The sequence below is a fragment of the Diprion similis genome, chromosome 6 (assembly GCF_021155765.1).
Source record: "Diprion similis isolate iyDipSimi1 chromosome 6, iyDipSimi1.1, whole genome shotgun sequence".
Taxonomy (NCBI): Eukaryota; Metazoa; Arthropoda; class Insecta; order Hymenoptera; family Diprionidae; genus Diprion; species Diprion similis.
In genome coordinates, this window is record NC_060110.1 from 17,429,050 (window position 1) to 17,443,985 (window position 14,936).

Here is a 14,936-nt window from a genome sequence, read left to right on the forward strand (position 1 = left end):
ATTGGTCAGTGACGGGCAACCGTCACTTCAATTCTTTTGACGAATTTATTTCAGTTCTTATGAATAATCTATCGACCCTCAAACGTCGGGATTACACTATGAATCATTTGACACGCGATTCACTAACAGTTTTGCACAGAATTAATTCAATCGGAGCAGGCGAGGAGCTATATACATGGAGCCCATTGGCATCGCCGCTTCACTCCTTCTTTCGCTTGTATGATGTAGGGTGCGCGCGCATCGTGGTTCTTTGCCATATCCCGTTTACTCCACCACGCCATTTTCTTGGTCGCAGCATTTCTACGTGTGTAGCGTTTTGAGGCGGCTGTGCGTAGAGAGCTGTGTTTCGTTGTGGATCCGAAGTACCTTCCGTCTGTATTTTATAATAAACGTAAGTACAAATTTACGGTAAAACGGAATCTCTGCAATATACCATGCGAACCGTTCATTTCTGTTCTTATACCTTAACGCGCTAATAATACATGTAACAAACTAGTGCTTTTGCCAGTGGTGAATTTCCATGGCGTCAGTCTACGGTTCGCAAAATACAGCAACGCCTGCCTGAGCATTCCAAATACGTGTTTTCCTTCGGTGCCCCGACCCCGAGTGAGTTTTTAAATACCAATCGATTGCGAAGAACTGAATAAATGACCTAAACCGAAATCTTAAACACTGTGTCAGTGATAACCTCGCTTCCAGTCAGCTCTGCCTAGATCTGTTTCTGGCTACCGCAAAATGGCCGACGTAGTTAGCCTTTTACGTGTATACAGCGGGACTAATTCAAACTTCATATCGAGTCATACCCGATAGATATGAATCAACGAACCTTCGCCGGCAAATCGTTCTTCGTCAGATTCGCACTCCAAAGTTGTTCAGTTTACTCGATTATTGTTTCGTTACATCAGTTTCCGCCGTAGACGCGGTGCTGTTTTTTTTTTTTTTTTTTTTGCGAACACTTATCCTACATTTTCAGATTTCCAAGCATTTTCGTTTCTCCGGTTTTCTCAGTTCAGGCTAGGAAAGCCTTCATCTCAACTGATAATTCGCGACACAATCAAAACGCCAGCTTACCGCCATTTTGGATCAATAGACTTGCCCCTCAGGTTCCCCCAACTGCCTGACAGTCGCGTGTAATTATTTAACAGATAAGCGATAACGTATTTAAGGCGCGCGAGCACCGCAAGTCGAACCTGCTAGGAAGTAAGTAATGGCCGTGAGTCGGTCGAGTGGAGGGGAATTGATATAGATGCAATGAACCGATGATTCAAGAGAGATTACAGGGGCTTCTGTTTTGTTATTAATGGTAATTATGTAGGATTTGTGATGGCGCAACATTGGTGCAAAAAAATGGCCGACGAAGGGGTAGCTTTTTATGTGAAATTTTCGCAATTCTCGGTGCTGAGCAATTGCTTATCTTAGTAAAGTTATAAATCCTCATCCATCCGTAATGTGTACGCATATTTCTTTGCAGTTATCAATCATGTCACGCTACCGTGAATGGGATTTATCCTGCAAAGTATATGTCGGAAATCTGGGTAGCAGTGCCAGTAAACACGAGATTGAAAGTGCATTCAGCAAGTACGGACCTCTCAGAAATGTTTGGGTTGCAAGGAATCCACCAGGGTTTGCATTTGTCGAATTTGAAGATCCTAGAGATGCCGAAGATGCAGTTAGAGGATTAGATGGAACGTAAGTTCTGAATTATCTTAAAGATATTCTATCTATGCCATACAGCTGGATTAAATTTCACTTTTTTATTTGAAAATTTTTCTCATCTTAGGAATATCATTCCTATTGATTGATGTGTTTTTGCTCTACAGACGCTGTTGTGGGACGAGAGTAAGAGTAGAAATGTCTTCGGGAAGAAGTCGTCGTGGTGGTGGAGGACGTAGACCAGGCCCACGATACTCGAGGTAAAACTTTTTGATACAATCTTAATAACATTTACAGATGCATTAGAAGTGGAGAAACTTGCAAAGTGACTTCCCAAGTAGGTATTGGGTGAGGTACCGAGGAACCTTAAGAATAATCCAAAATTTATCGTCTCGACGACACAAGTCCAAATTGAATACAGATTGAATTGTTTTGCGAATTCTATTTTGTTCCGATCGTTTTGTAATGGGTGTAAATTGGTTGGGTATGTAACTTGTATAGGAAGAAGCTTGTTTTCGTAACTAAAACTTGGCAATTGATACTTGATTTTAAATTGAAAATGGGCCACAGTTATGTTTTGTATTTGGAGATAGATCAACAAACGGTACTTTCGTTTTTAATCACTTTGATACCCTCAATTGCATTGTCCTCTTCTTATTTAATTTTCACTATCGAGCAGTGCTTGTTACTTGGATATGATCTCTCACGAGAGTTTTGTCTGGTAGATGTGTCGTAAATTTATTACTAGTTGATGACAACAGAGTACCACTTGCTGGTAATGACAAACCTTCAATAAACAACTCACATGCTGAACGCAGGCAAAAACGTCGAGTATTAAGCAATGAAATAATCGACATTTTTTGTAAATGATCCAAGACAAAATATTCTATATCTTTTTCAACCTTTGTTCATTGTGCGGTCTAAGAATTTTGAAGCTTACAACAAAGTCTTCTTGATTTCTAGGAAAACTATGTTTTAATTTTTTCCTGCATAAAGTCAAAGTTGTAAAGTAATCGATATTGCAACTGGATCATTTACTGTGATGAAATTGTAATAACAAAAGTTTGTGGAGCATACCAAGTGCACTTAGAGTTGAGGGTTGCATCGTTTGTTGTAGTACAATAGATGATGGAGGGTATATCGCTGTTTTAAAACATTTTTAGATCCAGATCCGTATCTCCACGAAGGAAGTCCGCAGGGCGTTATCCCAGGTAAGGCTATGTGCCATCATTAAATAGAGTTTTCAGGTGCATTAGACGCAGCTTGGCATCAATACGGAGTGATTAGAAATATTTTTCTCAATTATTCTAGGTCATTGTCGCGCAGTCCGCGGGGGACGTCAATAGACCGCTTCTCTAGGTGAGATATTTACGATCATACCACACGAGTTTTCAGGTACACTAGAAGCTGAATAACAAATTGTTGCGTGTCCGGACACAGAGTATGTATTTGCACTTCGCTTGAGTTTTAAATGTCGCAGTATCACAATAATTGCACATTATTTTATCGAGTTGAAGCTCGAACAATAGATCATGGTCCCACAAATCATTCAACATTAGAAAGACGTAGAATTTCAGTAAAACGAGTTGACTAGATGAAATAAGGAAGAGTTGTTATCTACAAGCTAGTGGGACGGTGTTGGAAAGTTTCAAGCACTTGTTACGATACAGGTTATAAAGCATGCAAAGAGTGGTTTTAAAGTACGTAGACGTTGAAATTTGCGGAGACTATACTCTTTGCTTCGAGTTTCTTCACGTCTAAAATGTGTACCGTTAGTAAAAAATAATCATACTGGTGTCTGGTGATCATCTTGTGATCGAAAATACCGAGTGTACGTATCTATCAGCAAAATATATGAATATTTTCATTTGAGATATAATTAGTTACATTATTTCTATTAATGTTGATCAGTCTGTATCAGAATATTTCACAATCATACTGAATCTTTTAAATACATATTTATATGCAGGCATCGCAAATTGATATCAAGTTATCAAAATTATCAATTCATTACAGATCTCATTTTTACAGTTGTGATTTTCAGTATAAGTTGAACTGACCAAATAGAATAATGAACAATTCACTTTTTTTTGTTTCAAGTTAGATATCAGTACATGGTACTTAACTTAGAACAAATTATATATTTATACATGTATACATCATGCAAAGAATTGAATCATACTCAAAAGTATAACTGAACCTCTAAATGGAATAACATTTTATAACAAGAAGTTTTTAACAAGTACAGTGACATTCATCGCTGATCATTTCCTACAAATTACGTATTGAATCATAAACTGACCAACGTCGACTTTAAAAGCCTATCAACATATATTTTAATAAACTTATACAAAGATTGCATTAAACGACCTCAATTGGATGTATATAAGATGTTTAAACAATTTGTTGTAGACATTCGATCCACATATTTGAGATACCATGATGAATTCCTGTGAAATTTAAATTGTTTTGAATAACAAACGTTAAAGAAAAGATAAGGATTGCACAAAAAAGATCTTGGTACCAATAGAGGTGTTCGTATAATAAGATAACGTTATTCCATTTAGGAGTTGGATTGTTTAAATGTTATTTTAATTTTACAAAAATTCATAAAATTTATCATACTCAATGAAAACTGTTGGTAATTAAAGATGGGCATTTGCAGGATCTCTGTATGATGAAAATTTCATGAATTGAAAAAATATAAATTAATTAAATATACAAATAGTGGTCCGGAGTATGGTGGTTATATTAGTAAAACTGACGTTTGCAGATTCTACCAGAGTCAGCTCCTAGCTCTGCTCGTCTCCCCGCCACTACTACTTCTGCTACTTCTACTACTACAGCCACCGTGAAAAAAAAAAAAAAAAAAAAAAAAAAAATACAAAAAACAAAATCTAGCAATCAAATTGAAAAAAATTGCCTGCCTGCCCACTAACCTCCCAACCAGTCACCATCAGTCACCACCAGTCACCACGGCTAGGAGTCAAGTCGTCCGACAGTCCGTAGCTGTCCGTCAGTTCCCCTACAAAAAGACTTCTTTGGGCTACCTTCGCCTCTAGGAGCTAGGAAGCATCGTGACCCACCGATCAGCCAACGCGATACGAATACTTCTATCAAAATATCGGCGCGTCCGTTCGTCAGTCCCAACTTCTACTACTACTACTACTGCTACTACTACTCGTCCACCGTCACGAATTAACTTAGCTGACAATGCGTCCGCCAGTTCTCTTCGACCGAGCAAAGCAATATGATCACCACCTACACACCATCCCACCACCACCCAACCAACTACCACCAACCACCACCACCACCACCACCACATGTTCACAGTTGTCTGGTATTTCACCGATTTTCAAAGATTTTTTATTATCTTTTCACTATTAGGCCATGTTCTTTGGGGCTAATGACACGTTACATAAGTATTATTCTATTACTGGTCGTTCGTCGTTTGAAGAGTACATTTAAGAAACTCACCAGGAGTTTTAAGATATTAGTATTTGATTTTTATATACAAAGTTTGCAGAAATATCGTGCTTATATGATCAAATTTCATTTCAAAAGGTTTAAATGTGCACCATTGAAAATTGAAATATTGTAACCGTTTTCATTAGCCTGGAGAGGACTGGTGTCGTAACATACAATATTTTTCTTTATTTGATATATATTATACATACATATATATTTATATATGTATATGTATGAAAAGAAAATTAATTTAATTACTAAATTAATCATACTTTTTGTTTTTGGTTTGTTTACCATTGTTGGTGAGATGTCATTTATATCAATTAACTATTAATTACTGTGTCTAACTTGTTTATCTCCCTTCTAGGCATTAGGATTAGTCTATCCCAATTCAATTAGATTGTCTTGTGATGATTTTTATACCTATATATGTTTACTTTGCCTAAACTCTGATGTAGTTTTATACCAATGAATAATTCACAATCGCGATTCGTTGCCGTGATATCAACCGAAAATACTGTTTCTAAAAGTATTCTGGTAATTGCTCACTTCACAACAGTTTTACGTTCAGACGATCTCAGTTTCAACACAGTAGATTTATGCGGTGTTTGCCCATATTTATTAAACATTTCACGTTAATATCTTATTAGATAAAGCACATCAGCAATCGTTCGAATCCGTTTGAAGTTTATCCGCCGAACCTGGAGTATAAATTGGAAACTTCTTGAATGCTAACTTTATCATTAGAAAAGTCTGTACGAAATATTGTCAAAATATCGAATTAATTATTATTTATTGGTATTAAATTCCACCAGGGTTCGACTTAAGATAAATATTGTTTAAAAAAATTGAATTCTAAGACATGCCATGTGATTTTTAGGTCAAGGTCACGCAGCCCAAGAAGGAGGTCACTTACCAGAAGTAGAAGCCGCGATCGTCGCTCACGTTCCGACTCTCGCGACAGACGGTACTGAAATATATATCCCTTCACGTTTACCGTATTTTGCCCGATCACCATCTACATTTCAGTTCCACACTTTTGAACCTCTGGTATCAAACGCGCACTGAAGATTCGTTCTCATCGATTTCAGAATAAATATTTAAATTCATATCTTTTCTTTACTCGCTTCATTCGTTATCGCGTTCCTACAGCAATTGTAAAGTTTTATTTTATTTTTTTTGTTTCTCCTTTTCCTGCCTCGCTGATTTATTTCAATTAGTAGAACCTCATAGAGCACCGTTGATACATTGATATTTGTTTAATAAAGACAGCTCAAAATAATAGGTAGAGTTCTGATAACGGCGACAGTGACTATAAATTGAAGGTCATAAGTTATAGACAATGTAGATACTTGCATACGATGATTGATGATTGTAAATAGTGTAAACACAGAGTGACGTGTATTTGGTCTTGAAATTGTAATTGTGATAGACGTCTTTTTAATTACGTAAATACCTATTATTGTCTACAGCGATTTTTTTTTTTTTTTTTGTAACGTCGGTGCAACGAACCCGCGTATAGTCAATTTTGAGCTTCTTTAAACGCAATCGGATTTTCCTTCGTTCTATTCTACAGTATTGTTCTATTTAATTACAGTTAGATCCTAAACGTTCGAGAATGGACGGACTTAAAAATCCGAAGAAGAAGAAGAGCAAAGCATTCTTTGTACATTAATTGAATCACATGTTCAAAAAAGAAACGAAAAAAGAAAGGAAAAACACATCATACAAATATTATGATACATAACTTTAAGTTAGGACTAAGACGTATACACACAGAAATGAACAGTACTACACTCACATACATCCGCGCTGTGTTTCAAATATATTGAGAAGCTAACTATTTTATTGCAATTACTGACTATAAATGACGTTCAATCAACGGAGTGGTTGATGGAATAACGTGTTTTAAAGGACACGAATATGATGTGAATGAACCCACAGTTGTTTTATGTTGTATTAATTATTTTGTACTCTTACAAATTTAAGGAATTAAAATAAAGCTGTAATCTATGCGGTATTATTTGTTACGACCTCATTCATTAGTCGCATTAAGGTACAATCTTACCCATTTATCATATCTGCGTTTTTAATTGAGAACTTCAAATTTCATTGTTCTCGATATTTAATTTTATTTTTCAATGTACAGTGATCTACTGAACAGTTCTGCAGTAGAACATTTTTTTTCTTTCTTTTTTTTTTCGAAACTATTCGTTCAGACATCACATTTTCTCAATGAAAACTTGTGTTTCCTATAGCGAGGAGACATAGTCTGACCCCCTGTTGACACAAGTGGTAATCTCTGAGAGGAGGCGCTAAATTTTCATCAAGTAATTTCAAAATTTCGAAGTATCCCTTTAGTGCCTTCTCGTGTTCACCATTTTCAAGGTGCCTAGATGCAGTCTTGAATATCGAGTCTGTATCTTGGATAGCTTTTAATCCCTTCAGTATATTCATCGATTTTTTACACTTCGAACAGGTAACCATGAATTCATTCGATTCCGTCGACACCGGTATAATGTTACCACAAGCTGCGCCAGACTCGCATCTGAATCTGCAATAAATAATAGGAATCCATCAGAGACGGTCGAAAAATTTTCTGAATATAATTAACTTCCTTGGTATGAATTTCTCTACGACGCTGAAAATTTAACAAACATGAATGTACGCCGAAATGCTCCAGTTCATTTACGAGCTGCCGCCATCCGAATAGTGCTAAATCAGCTAAATAGAAATCCAATTACCTGAGTATTCGTGGATCTATGCCTTCGAGAAGGGGCCATTGATTCGTGCAAGCCTCGCAGCTACAGTCAAACCAATACTGTAATCTCAACTTCCGCCTCCGCTCACTTAACGGCATGGTAGTGAAAATTGGACCGTAATTTTCGCTAACTTCTTCGCCCGGTCTTATGGTTCGCAGCGCTCGAACCACCATCGTTGTTCCAATGAAATATCTGTGACGCAAAACGTGAGTCAACGTTTAATCACCTAATTTTCATTATAAACGATACCCTCAAGCGTACTATACCTGATGACACTAGGATTACAAGAATGATTCAAAAGAGCTACTGTCGGATAGACACCTCCACCGATAAAAATACTCTTCGCCTTGTCTAAAGTTATCGCACCCTTGGGTCTTGCCAATTCTGAAATCTGATATACTCATGAGACCACAGTCGGTTAGTGCAGATGATAAGGATCTTTTGAGGTTTGCATTAATCAGTACAATATGGTATTAATCGTAAGTCAAGTGACCTCAGTAACAGTAAGTCCGTAATCCTTATTATACGTACCTCATGAGCATTGAACTGCAGTAATTGAATATTGTGAAGGATCAAGCCCCCCACAAAGATTTCTTCGGGAGAAAGTTGTGAATCAGCAGTGTCCGGAGTGTTGACCTCTTCGGGGAAGTACGAACTACGTTTTAAAAGTCTAAGAAGCCAGCCGGCCATGTACGCTCGGTGAAAGAGATCATCTGCTGTTCTTTCGTCTTCGTGTGTTACTTCAAAATTCAAGTAAACGTGAGTTAAAGAATCTGTGGTCGACGTATGGACGGACAACAATGCAACATTTGAAGTTTTAAACTTGACTTACCTAACCCGTGCAGAGACCTGTAATCGTCTCCTTTATATGGCTTGATCTCGGTGTTCAAAGAATCTTTCATCTTCAGCAATTCGCTTAACGGCTTTCGAATAAGCGACGTCAGAGCCAAGAAACACGTGACGGAGGCAGAAGACACATACAACGCCAGCAGTAGAGGACACTCCAGCGCGTGTGCTTTGACGTCGCGATTCCGACATTTTGGTGAACAGTAGACGATGATGGTGCAGGTGTTGCACGAAGCTGGTACTGGAGCGGTTACTCTCGCGAAGCAAAGGTGACAATGAGACAGTCTGAAGTGTAATAAATCGACGATTAGCTGCATAAGAAAAGCGAACGAGGTATTAAACGCAAACTCTTGCAGCCTTTGTAAATGTCCGTCATAGATTTCGGTGAAAATTCTGAGCACTGAATCACTGCTCAAATTTTAATGTCTCACGGTCATGCAATATTCTACCAGAAAATTACGTAATGAAGCGAGGGCTTTCCAAGAATTTTTAATATTATACCTTTCAATTTTTGCATGTACCTACTGTAATGGATCACGCAAAAAAATTCATCGAAATCTACCAAGGGTCGCAAAGTTCACGAGTATGACACCATGAAACAATTTCATGACATCACGGTCTAGTTGAGGATCGACTTGAAGCTCTTGGGTACCTGTATTCCGCAAGAAGAACTGCAGCGTGTGGTTTTTCTGTTGCCAGTACATCGCCGGGTAATATTTCACGTTTTGCAACGGCGTATCTTCCAACCGAGCCGCCGGAATCTTTGAATTCAACGGCGTCGCTGAATGCTGGATAATCCGAATTTTGGTTGCCTGATAGCTTGGGTAAAGGAGTTTTCAGGGAAGGTGACGGAGTGGTTAAATTCTGGGAGTTGGCGATGCTGTTCAACTGGTTTCCCCTCTCCATGACGGCCAGCATTACCCTCACGTCGTACTCAATCTTCTGCTTCTTCTCAGCGGAAATCTTTGCGTAATCAAGCGCCTTTAATGTACTTCTGAAGGCGTCCATAGCCGCAGCGTGCTTTTTTAAGGCTAGGAGACACCTTGCGCGACGTTCTTCCAGCTTGTACATAAGCTCCTGGGGATATCCAAGGCGGACTGCCTCTTCGGCATCCGATACCGCCAACTCGAAACGCTCCAGGTGGTACAAAACCGCTGAACGATTTGCCAAAATCACTGATAGATCTGATCAGAAAATTCGACTCATTAATGGCACTGGCATTGAAGACAGATGAAATTTTAAATTTATGAAAAAAACTAATACGGGACTAGATTATATTTGTATCTATGATCTCTGTCTTTAATTTTTAAATTTCATTTCTTCTAAAAAAATCTTCAATTTCCAATTTTGAAGCAGAAGTTCGGAACGGTTGTTTTTAAAGTAGGTACAAGAAGTATTCTTCAGCTCTTAAATTTTGATATGACATGTTTCTAGTGCGACTCACTAATCTGCACACTCATGGATACATTTATTCGGTCATCCTATTACTTAAGCCGTAATGGATAAAAAGTTAACAATAATGAACATGAAAATGTTGACAAGCGTTTATTCACTCGACTCATCACTCTGATACGTAACGCGATGATCTCACTAATACCTACAGTATTTTACCTTCAAGGCTATGGAATTTTCTGCAAAAGTTAATCCCGGGGATCGGAACTTCTGTGTCTATACAACTTGAGTGCCACGCCGATTGGATTTCACGATTGTCGAGTAAACGGAAATTAATCGGCGTACCTGTTCGCCGATCAATAAATAGCTGATCAAGCCGTAATAATAACCAACTATCAGATAGTATCTCTAGATGTTTACATCACTTTCGATCTGACGTTTGTCACTTAGCTTACTTTTATATAATTCACCTGTTACGAATGCCCACAATACATAGACATAAAACGCCAATTCGAGTATGCTAGCAAAGATTTGAGATTGTCATAATTACGAATCACTCTCTCTCTCTCTCTCTCATACTTCAACAGCCAACAGTATAAGTCACAAACTTAATGGCAACCATATACTCACAGCGTCTTTCAAAAGCGTAAATGAATCAAATTTTTCTGTTCTTTCATTGCACTCGGTGGAAAATTTGGCCACATTGCCATTCCTTATTGCCATTATAGTTATCCATTGATTTATCATAGAATACACGTTTGGCAATTATACAGACGTGACGTACAAGCTGATGGTAACTATTCGGCATTATTTGTTTTCGTTTATTTGCTATGATATTACGTACCGCCTTCAGGTGCTACTATTGCAGCGTCCGAGTAGTTGTCCAAAGCTTTGAGGAAATTCCCGCGACCGAAAGAGCTGTTTCCGGTTTCTTTCAGCTTGAGTGCTCTGTCGCGGTTCTTTTCTCCAACTCCTGGAAACTCCAGCGGTAGGCGACGTGCCTCTGCATATTTTAATATGTACGCAACACGTTCTCCGTCGGTGTTCAGGGCCGCAAATTTTCGGAATTCTGAACCTTCCACAGCTCTACGTACGCCCAAAAGATTTTCGCGAAAGTAATCGCCGATCTCAGTCTCGGCGTCGCGTTCCAGCATTTTACTTATTTTTCCTGTACGAAATAGTCGTCGATCGTTAGATACAGTTCAACAATTCTAAGAATTCGGTTTTCAAATTTCGGTAAAGCTTCGAGCTCGAAATTTATATTTCAGCCGAAAGATTGACTTAAACAGACATACGTATGCTAGATTTAATGTTCTTAAATGTTGACCAAAATTTGTTTTTAATACGCGTTATTTCCGAGAAAGTGTATCTAAGAAGGAACCATTCAAAAATCTTTGTAACTCAATCCGCATCTAAAATCTCGGCACGCTTAAACAGGGACAATACGTCACGTGTAAGTACTGTAATTAATAATTTTCATTACTTCACCATAGATTCGTATCTGATATGATAAAATTTTCAACATGAGCCACTTTACGCATTCCATGTAGCGTATTATCTCACCTTTGGTGTTTTTCTTGCGTGTGTAACCATTTATTTTAAATTACCTCTCTGTAAAAGATTTTTGTATGCCTATACTACGCGGTATTATTTCGCGGCATGCTTGCCGGCGTTCGTTCGAACACTGCAGTCCAACGCTGGATTATTTCGGTACGTCTATTTTAACTCGTCACTTCAATAGTGGGGAACTACAGCACAAACCCATCCAGTATGACATTCGATAGGGTATAAATGTGTAATTTCACGTGGCTAGAGAAAAAAAATTACAAATGGCCACAACAATAATATTACAGGATAACATAAGAATAAACCTTCAATAATGATCGGCTTTATTGCGTTGTAAAAGGTTACCGATGCACATGGACTATAATAAACACGTAAAGGAAAATTAATTCTAAATATTAAGTACAATATATACAAAACTTAAATAAAATGCTGGGTAAATCAGAGCAATACCGATACAAACGACGCAGATAAATGTAGAGGAATCGCGGTGCAGAAAAAATGGATTAAAATACATTTGTTCGATGAAGACCATGCAAAAATTTGATTTTAAATACTGTAGATTTATAATATTGTGCCATATACTTTACAATCGAGTGACACTGATTTTTAAAGACTTATAATAATATACTAATCGCTTGGTATTTTCCTTCATTCTTTTTAGCTCACAATTTTCAAATATTTGTATTTTGAATGACTGTTGTACAAAGAAAACTCCAGTACTAAAAAAAGAAGAAGGATTTTCGAAAAAGGAATTATAATTTGACGAAAGCTTGATTTAGATTGGGAACTAGCTACGCAAATCAATACTCAATGTTTTTAATCTCTGTTATAGTAGAGTAAAACCTCACATCAAAACACTCTACATATTCTGGATGTTGCGAGTCGAGTAGATAAATATTCAGCGATCTTTCGGTATGATTATGAAAAATTTTTGCAGCGAGTATTACGCAATATGTATGATGATAAATGTAATGATGAGAACTTAATTCACTAACGATGATGTACCTAAGTATACATACGAGCAAGTTATAACGCACCAAAGATCCATAAGCAACAATGAAACAATTAGTTGGTAATTCGAGTAGTCTCTTCTGTATTTTCGTTGGTGGTTGCCGATTATGTGTATGTGATTGTCACATACTGAAAATGAGATTCCATCACTAATCGAGGATTAATGAGGTCGTGAGATGATTTTGGAAGTATATTATGTATATTCCCGTTTGTTCTTTCTCTTGAACATACCAAAGAGTTTACGTAAGTGTGGTAATATACGATTATCTTCGGCCGAAGAATTTGTTCACAAAAAATATATATATACATTTTTTTGTAAAGATGTCACCATCTCCTTCTTCCTACAACGAAACGATCGAACGATCTTGTCACTTCTACAGTTGTAACAATATGAAGGTTTCTTCGTCCGAGATGAACACTCAGTTTTCAACTCCTGATGCCTTCTCTGAAACGGCACATCGAGTTCGGTCTGTTACTCGTCAACGTAGATATAATCAAGCACTCGCACTTGCCTAATTGCAAGTGACCCTTAACACGCGAGGGTCGCACCTTGAATAATTTACACAGGTTAATATAACTAAGGCTAAGACACGCTAAAAGTCGTATGATCCTTGATCCTCGTCCCTCGTTAATCCCATGTGAAAACAGAGCTTGTAAATAGCACCGGCAGCGACTCCTCCAACGATTGGTCCGACCCAGTAGACCCATTGGTTATCCCATAGCCCCATGACTGCGGCGGGGCCCAAACTGCGAGCCGGGTTCATGCTGCTTCCGGTTGGTGGTATCGCTGCAAGATGAGCAGCTGTAATGGCAAGACCAATTGCCAGCGGCACTGACCCCTTGATGTCGTTCCGTTTGGAATCCGTCGCTCCGTGGACGACGAGGACGAGCATGAAGGTGATGAGAGCTTCGATCAGTACAGCTTGGCCAATGTTCACTTCTGCATTAACCTCGGTGCTCCCGAGAGTTCCAGCGACTGAATTCGGCAGCATGACCTGCAATCGAACGGATTCGATGAGATGATTATTTTTGAATTATATGGTTTTCGTCGCGACAGAAAATTGAACGCTGAAAGCCTTTTGGAACGTATAGAATCCAACGGTGATCCGAACATGAAAGATATCAGCATAGTGGTCAGTGTCTATAGTCGTCATTATTGTACGTATCAGATTGTTATCGGCTTCGGAAAGAATGCGTTACGGGTTATTGTACCTACAGACGGTTTGCCCGCTAGTCAATGCAGTGTACCGTTGTCAATTTTTTGTCGCTGAATCTATCGGCGCAAAGTTGTGTGCCTGTCACAAAGTAAAAACAAGACGAACACACCTGCACAAATTCCTATATGTACATGATGTTTAAGGAGACCGGTTGATGTGAGAAAAAAAAAAAAAAAATAGTAGAACAATTATATGCGAGAAACCCGTTACTTTGCTGATGGGGAAAAAAAAATTGCTAATAAATCCGAGAATGGTTCGCTCCACATCACTTTTAAATTCCTGCACTAGACCGCTATCCGGTAGAAGTATAAAAACTTGATCGAATCCGCGCCACGTGTAATATGAGAATCAAAATTCAACACGGTTGAAACTTGTTACAAATGCAGTAATATCATTTAGCGATTTCAATAATTAAAGTCGGCGAAAGAGACTTGTGTAATAATATTACATAGAAACATGCAGTATATCTATAATATTTATCGAGTTAAAAATGGCGGATAGCTAATTCATACAAGTCAGATTCTGTCTGAATTTGAATTATACGTCCTGGAGGTTCGCTTCCCGCAGTAACTGGGTCAATTGGTCGCGAATTCAGAACTGATTGCTTTTATTGGAGGATGATACCAGTGTCCAGTTCTGATGTAACAGAGTGGCTGGAACTCTGATCGGACCTTGACCTTGGAACGACGATATTTTAATGAGGTAACCGTTTGCCTCCAAAAGTTGAACAGGATATTCGCATCGTGGCCTGAAGGAGGCGGTGAATATACATGCATGCACATATGTATTATTCGCGATATTAGGTAATTATCTTTCACCGCTACAGCAATTTCATTCGTCTTACGATCATTTCTGGGTCAAGAATACTAGTCTTACGATTCGTTCGATTTTTATATAATTTATTGAATATACACTCCGGGCATTTCGGATCTTGACGATTCTATGGCCATGGCACAGCCTGATTTTAATTCGAAGTGCGATCGACCTGTTACGGTTACTCGTGCGTCTAATAAATAAGCTG

General features: G+C 38.2%; 3 protein-coding genes across 12 annotated transcripts in view; 1 reads left to right on the forward strand and 2 right to left on the reverse strand.

The window, feature by feature from the left end:
* The first annotated feature begins 235 nt into the window (after nucleotides 1-235).
* LOC124407724 (RNA-binding protein 1) lies at nucleotides 236-6,822 on the forward strand. Of its 8 annotated transcripts, none has more exons than XM_046884158.1 (6): nucleotides 236-391; nucleotides 1,472-1,689; nucleotides 1,821-1,913; nucleotides 2,817-2,864; nucleotides 2,965-3,012; nucleotides 6,002-6,822. In XM_046884158.1, the coding sequence occupies exons 2-6, from the start codon at nucleotides 1,481-1,483 to the stop codon at nucleotides 6,093-6,095; spliced, it is 492 nt and encodes a 163-aa protein (XP_046740114.1). In that variant the 5' UTR covers nucleotides 236-391; nucleotides 1,472-1,480; the 3' UTR covers nucleotides 6,096-6,822. The 8 variants fall into 8 exon arrangements, with proteins under 8 accessions (XP_046740114.1, XP_046740110.1, XP_046740108.1 ...); XM_046884154.1 differs by lacking the exons at nucleotides 236-391; nucleotides 2,965-3,012 and adding an exon at nucleotides 1,285-1,303 and having other exon boundaries at nucleotides 6,002-6,088; nucleotides 6,719-6,822; XM_046884152.1 differs by lacking the exons at nucleotides 236-391; nucleotides 6,002-6,822 and adding exons at nucleotides 1,285-1,303; nucleotides 4,427-4,599.
* Nucleotides 6,320-11,860, reverse strand: LOC124407710 (SET and MYND domain-containing protein 4-like). 2 transcript variants are annotated; one of them, XM_046884131.1, is made up of 8 exons: nucleotides 11,685-11,860; nucleotides 10,966-11,289; nucleotides 9,382-9,913; nucleotides 8,716-9,014; nucleotides 8,415-8,623; nucleotides 8,150-8,274; nucleotides 7,866-8,075; nucleotides 6,320-7,675 (listed from the first exon to the last, which is right to left on the reverse strand). In XM_046884131.1, the coding sequence occupies exons 2-8, from the start codon at nucleotides 11,273-11,275 to the stop codon at nucleotides 7,354-7,356; spliced, it is 2,007 nt and encodes a 668-aa protein (XP_046740087.1). In that variant the 5' UTR covers nucleotides 11,276-11,289; nucleotides 11,685-11,860; the 3' UTR covers nucleotides 6,320-7,353. The 2 variants fall into 2 exon arrangements, with proteins under 2 accessions (XP_046740087.1, XP_046740086.1); XM_046884130.1 differs by having other exon boundaries at nucleotides 8,415-8,656.
* Nucleotides 11,861-11,997: 137 nt separating this feature from the next.
* The window catches only part of LOC124407715 (aquaporin AQPAe.a), a 37,347-nt gene continuing 34,408 nt past the window's right edge, over nucleotides 11,998-14,936 (reverse strand). For both annotated transcript variants that reach the window (XM_046884137.1, XM_046884138.1), the window contains one exon: nucleotides 11,998-13,693. In XM_046884137.1, coding sequence (XP_046740093.1) covers nucleotides 13,292-13,693 — 402 coding nt within the window. In that variant the 3' untranslated portion in view covers nucleotides 11,998-13,291. The remainder of the gene's footprint in view (nucleotides 13,694-14,936) is intronic.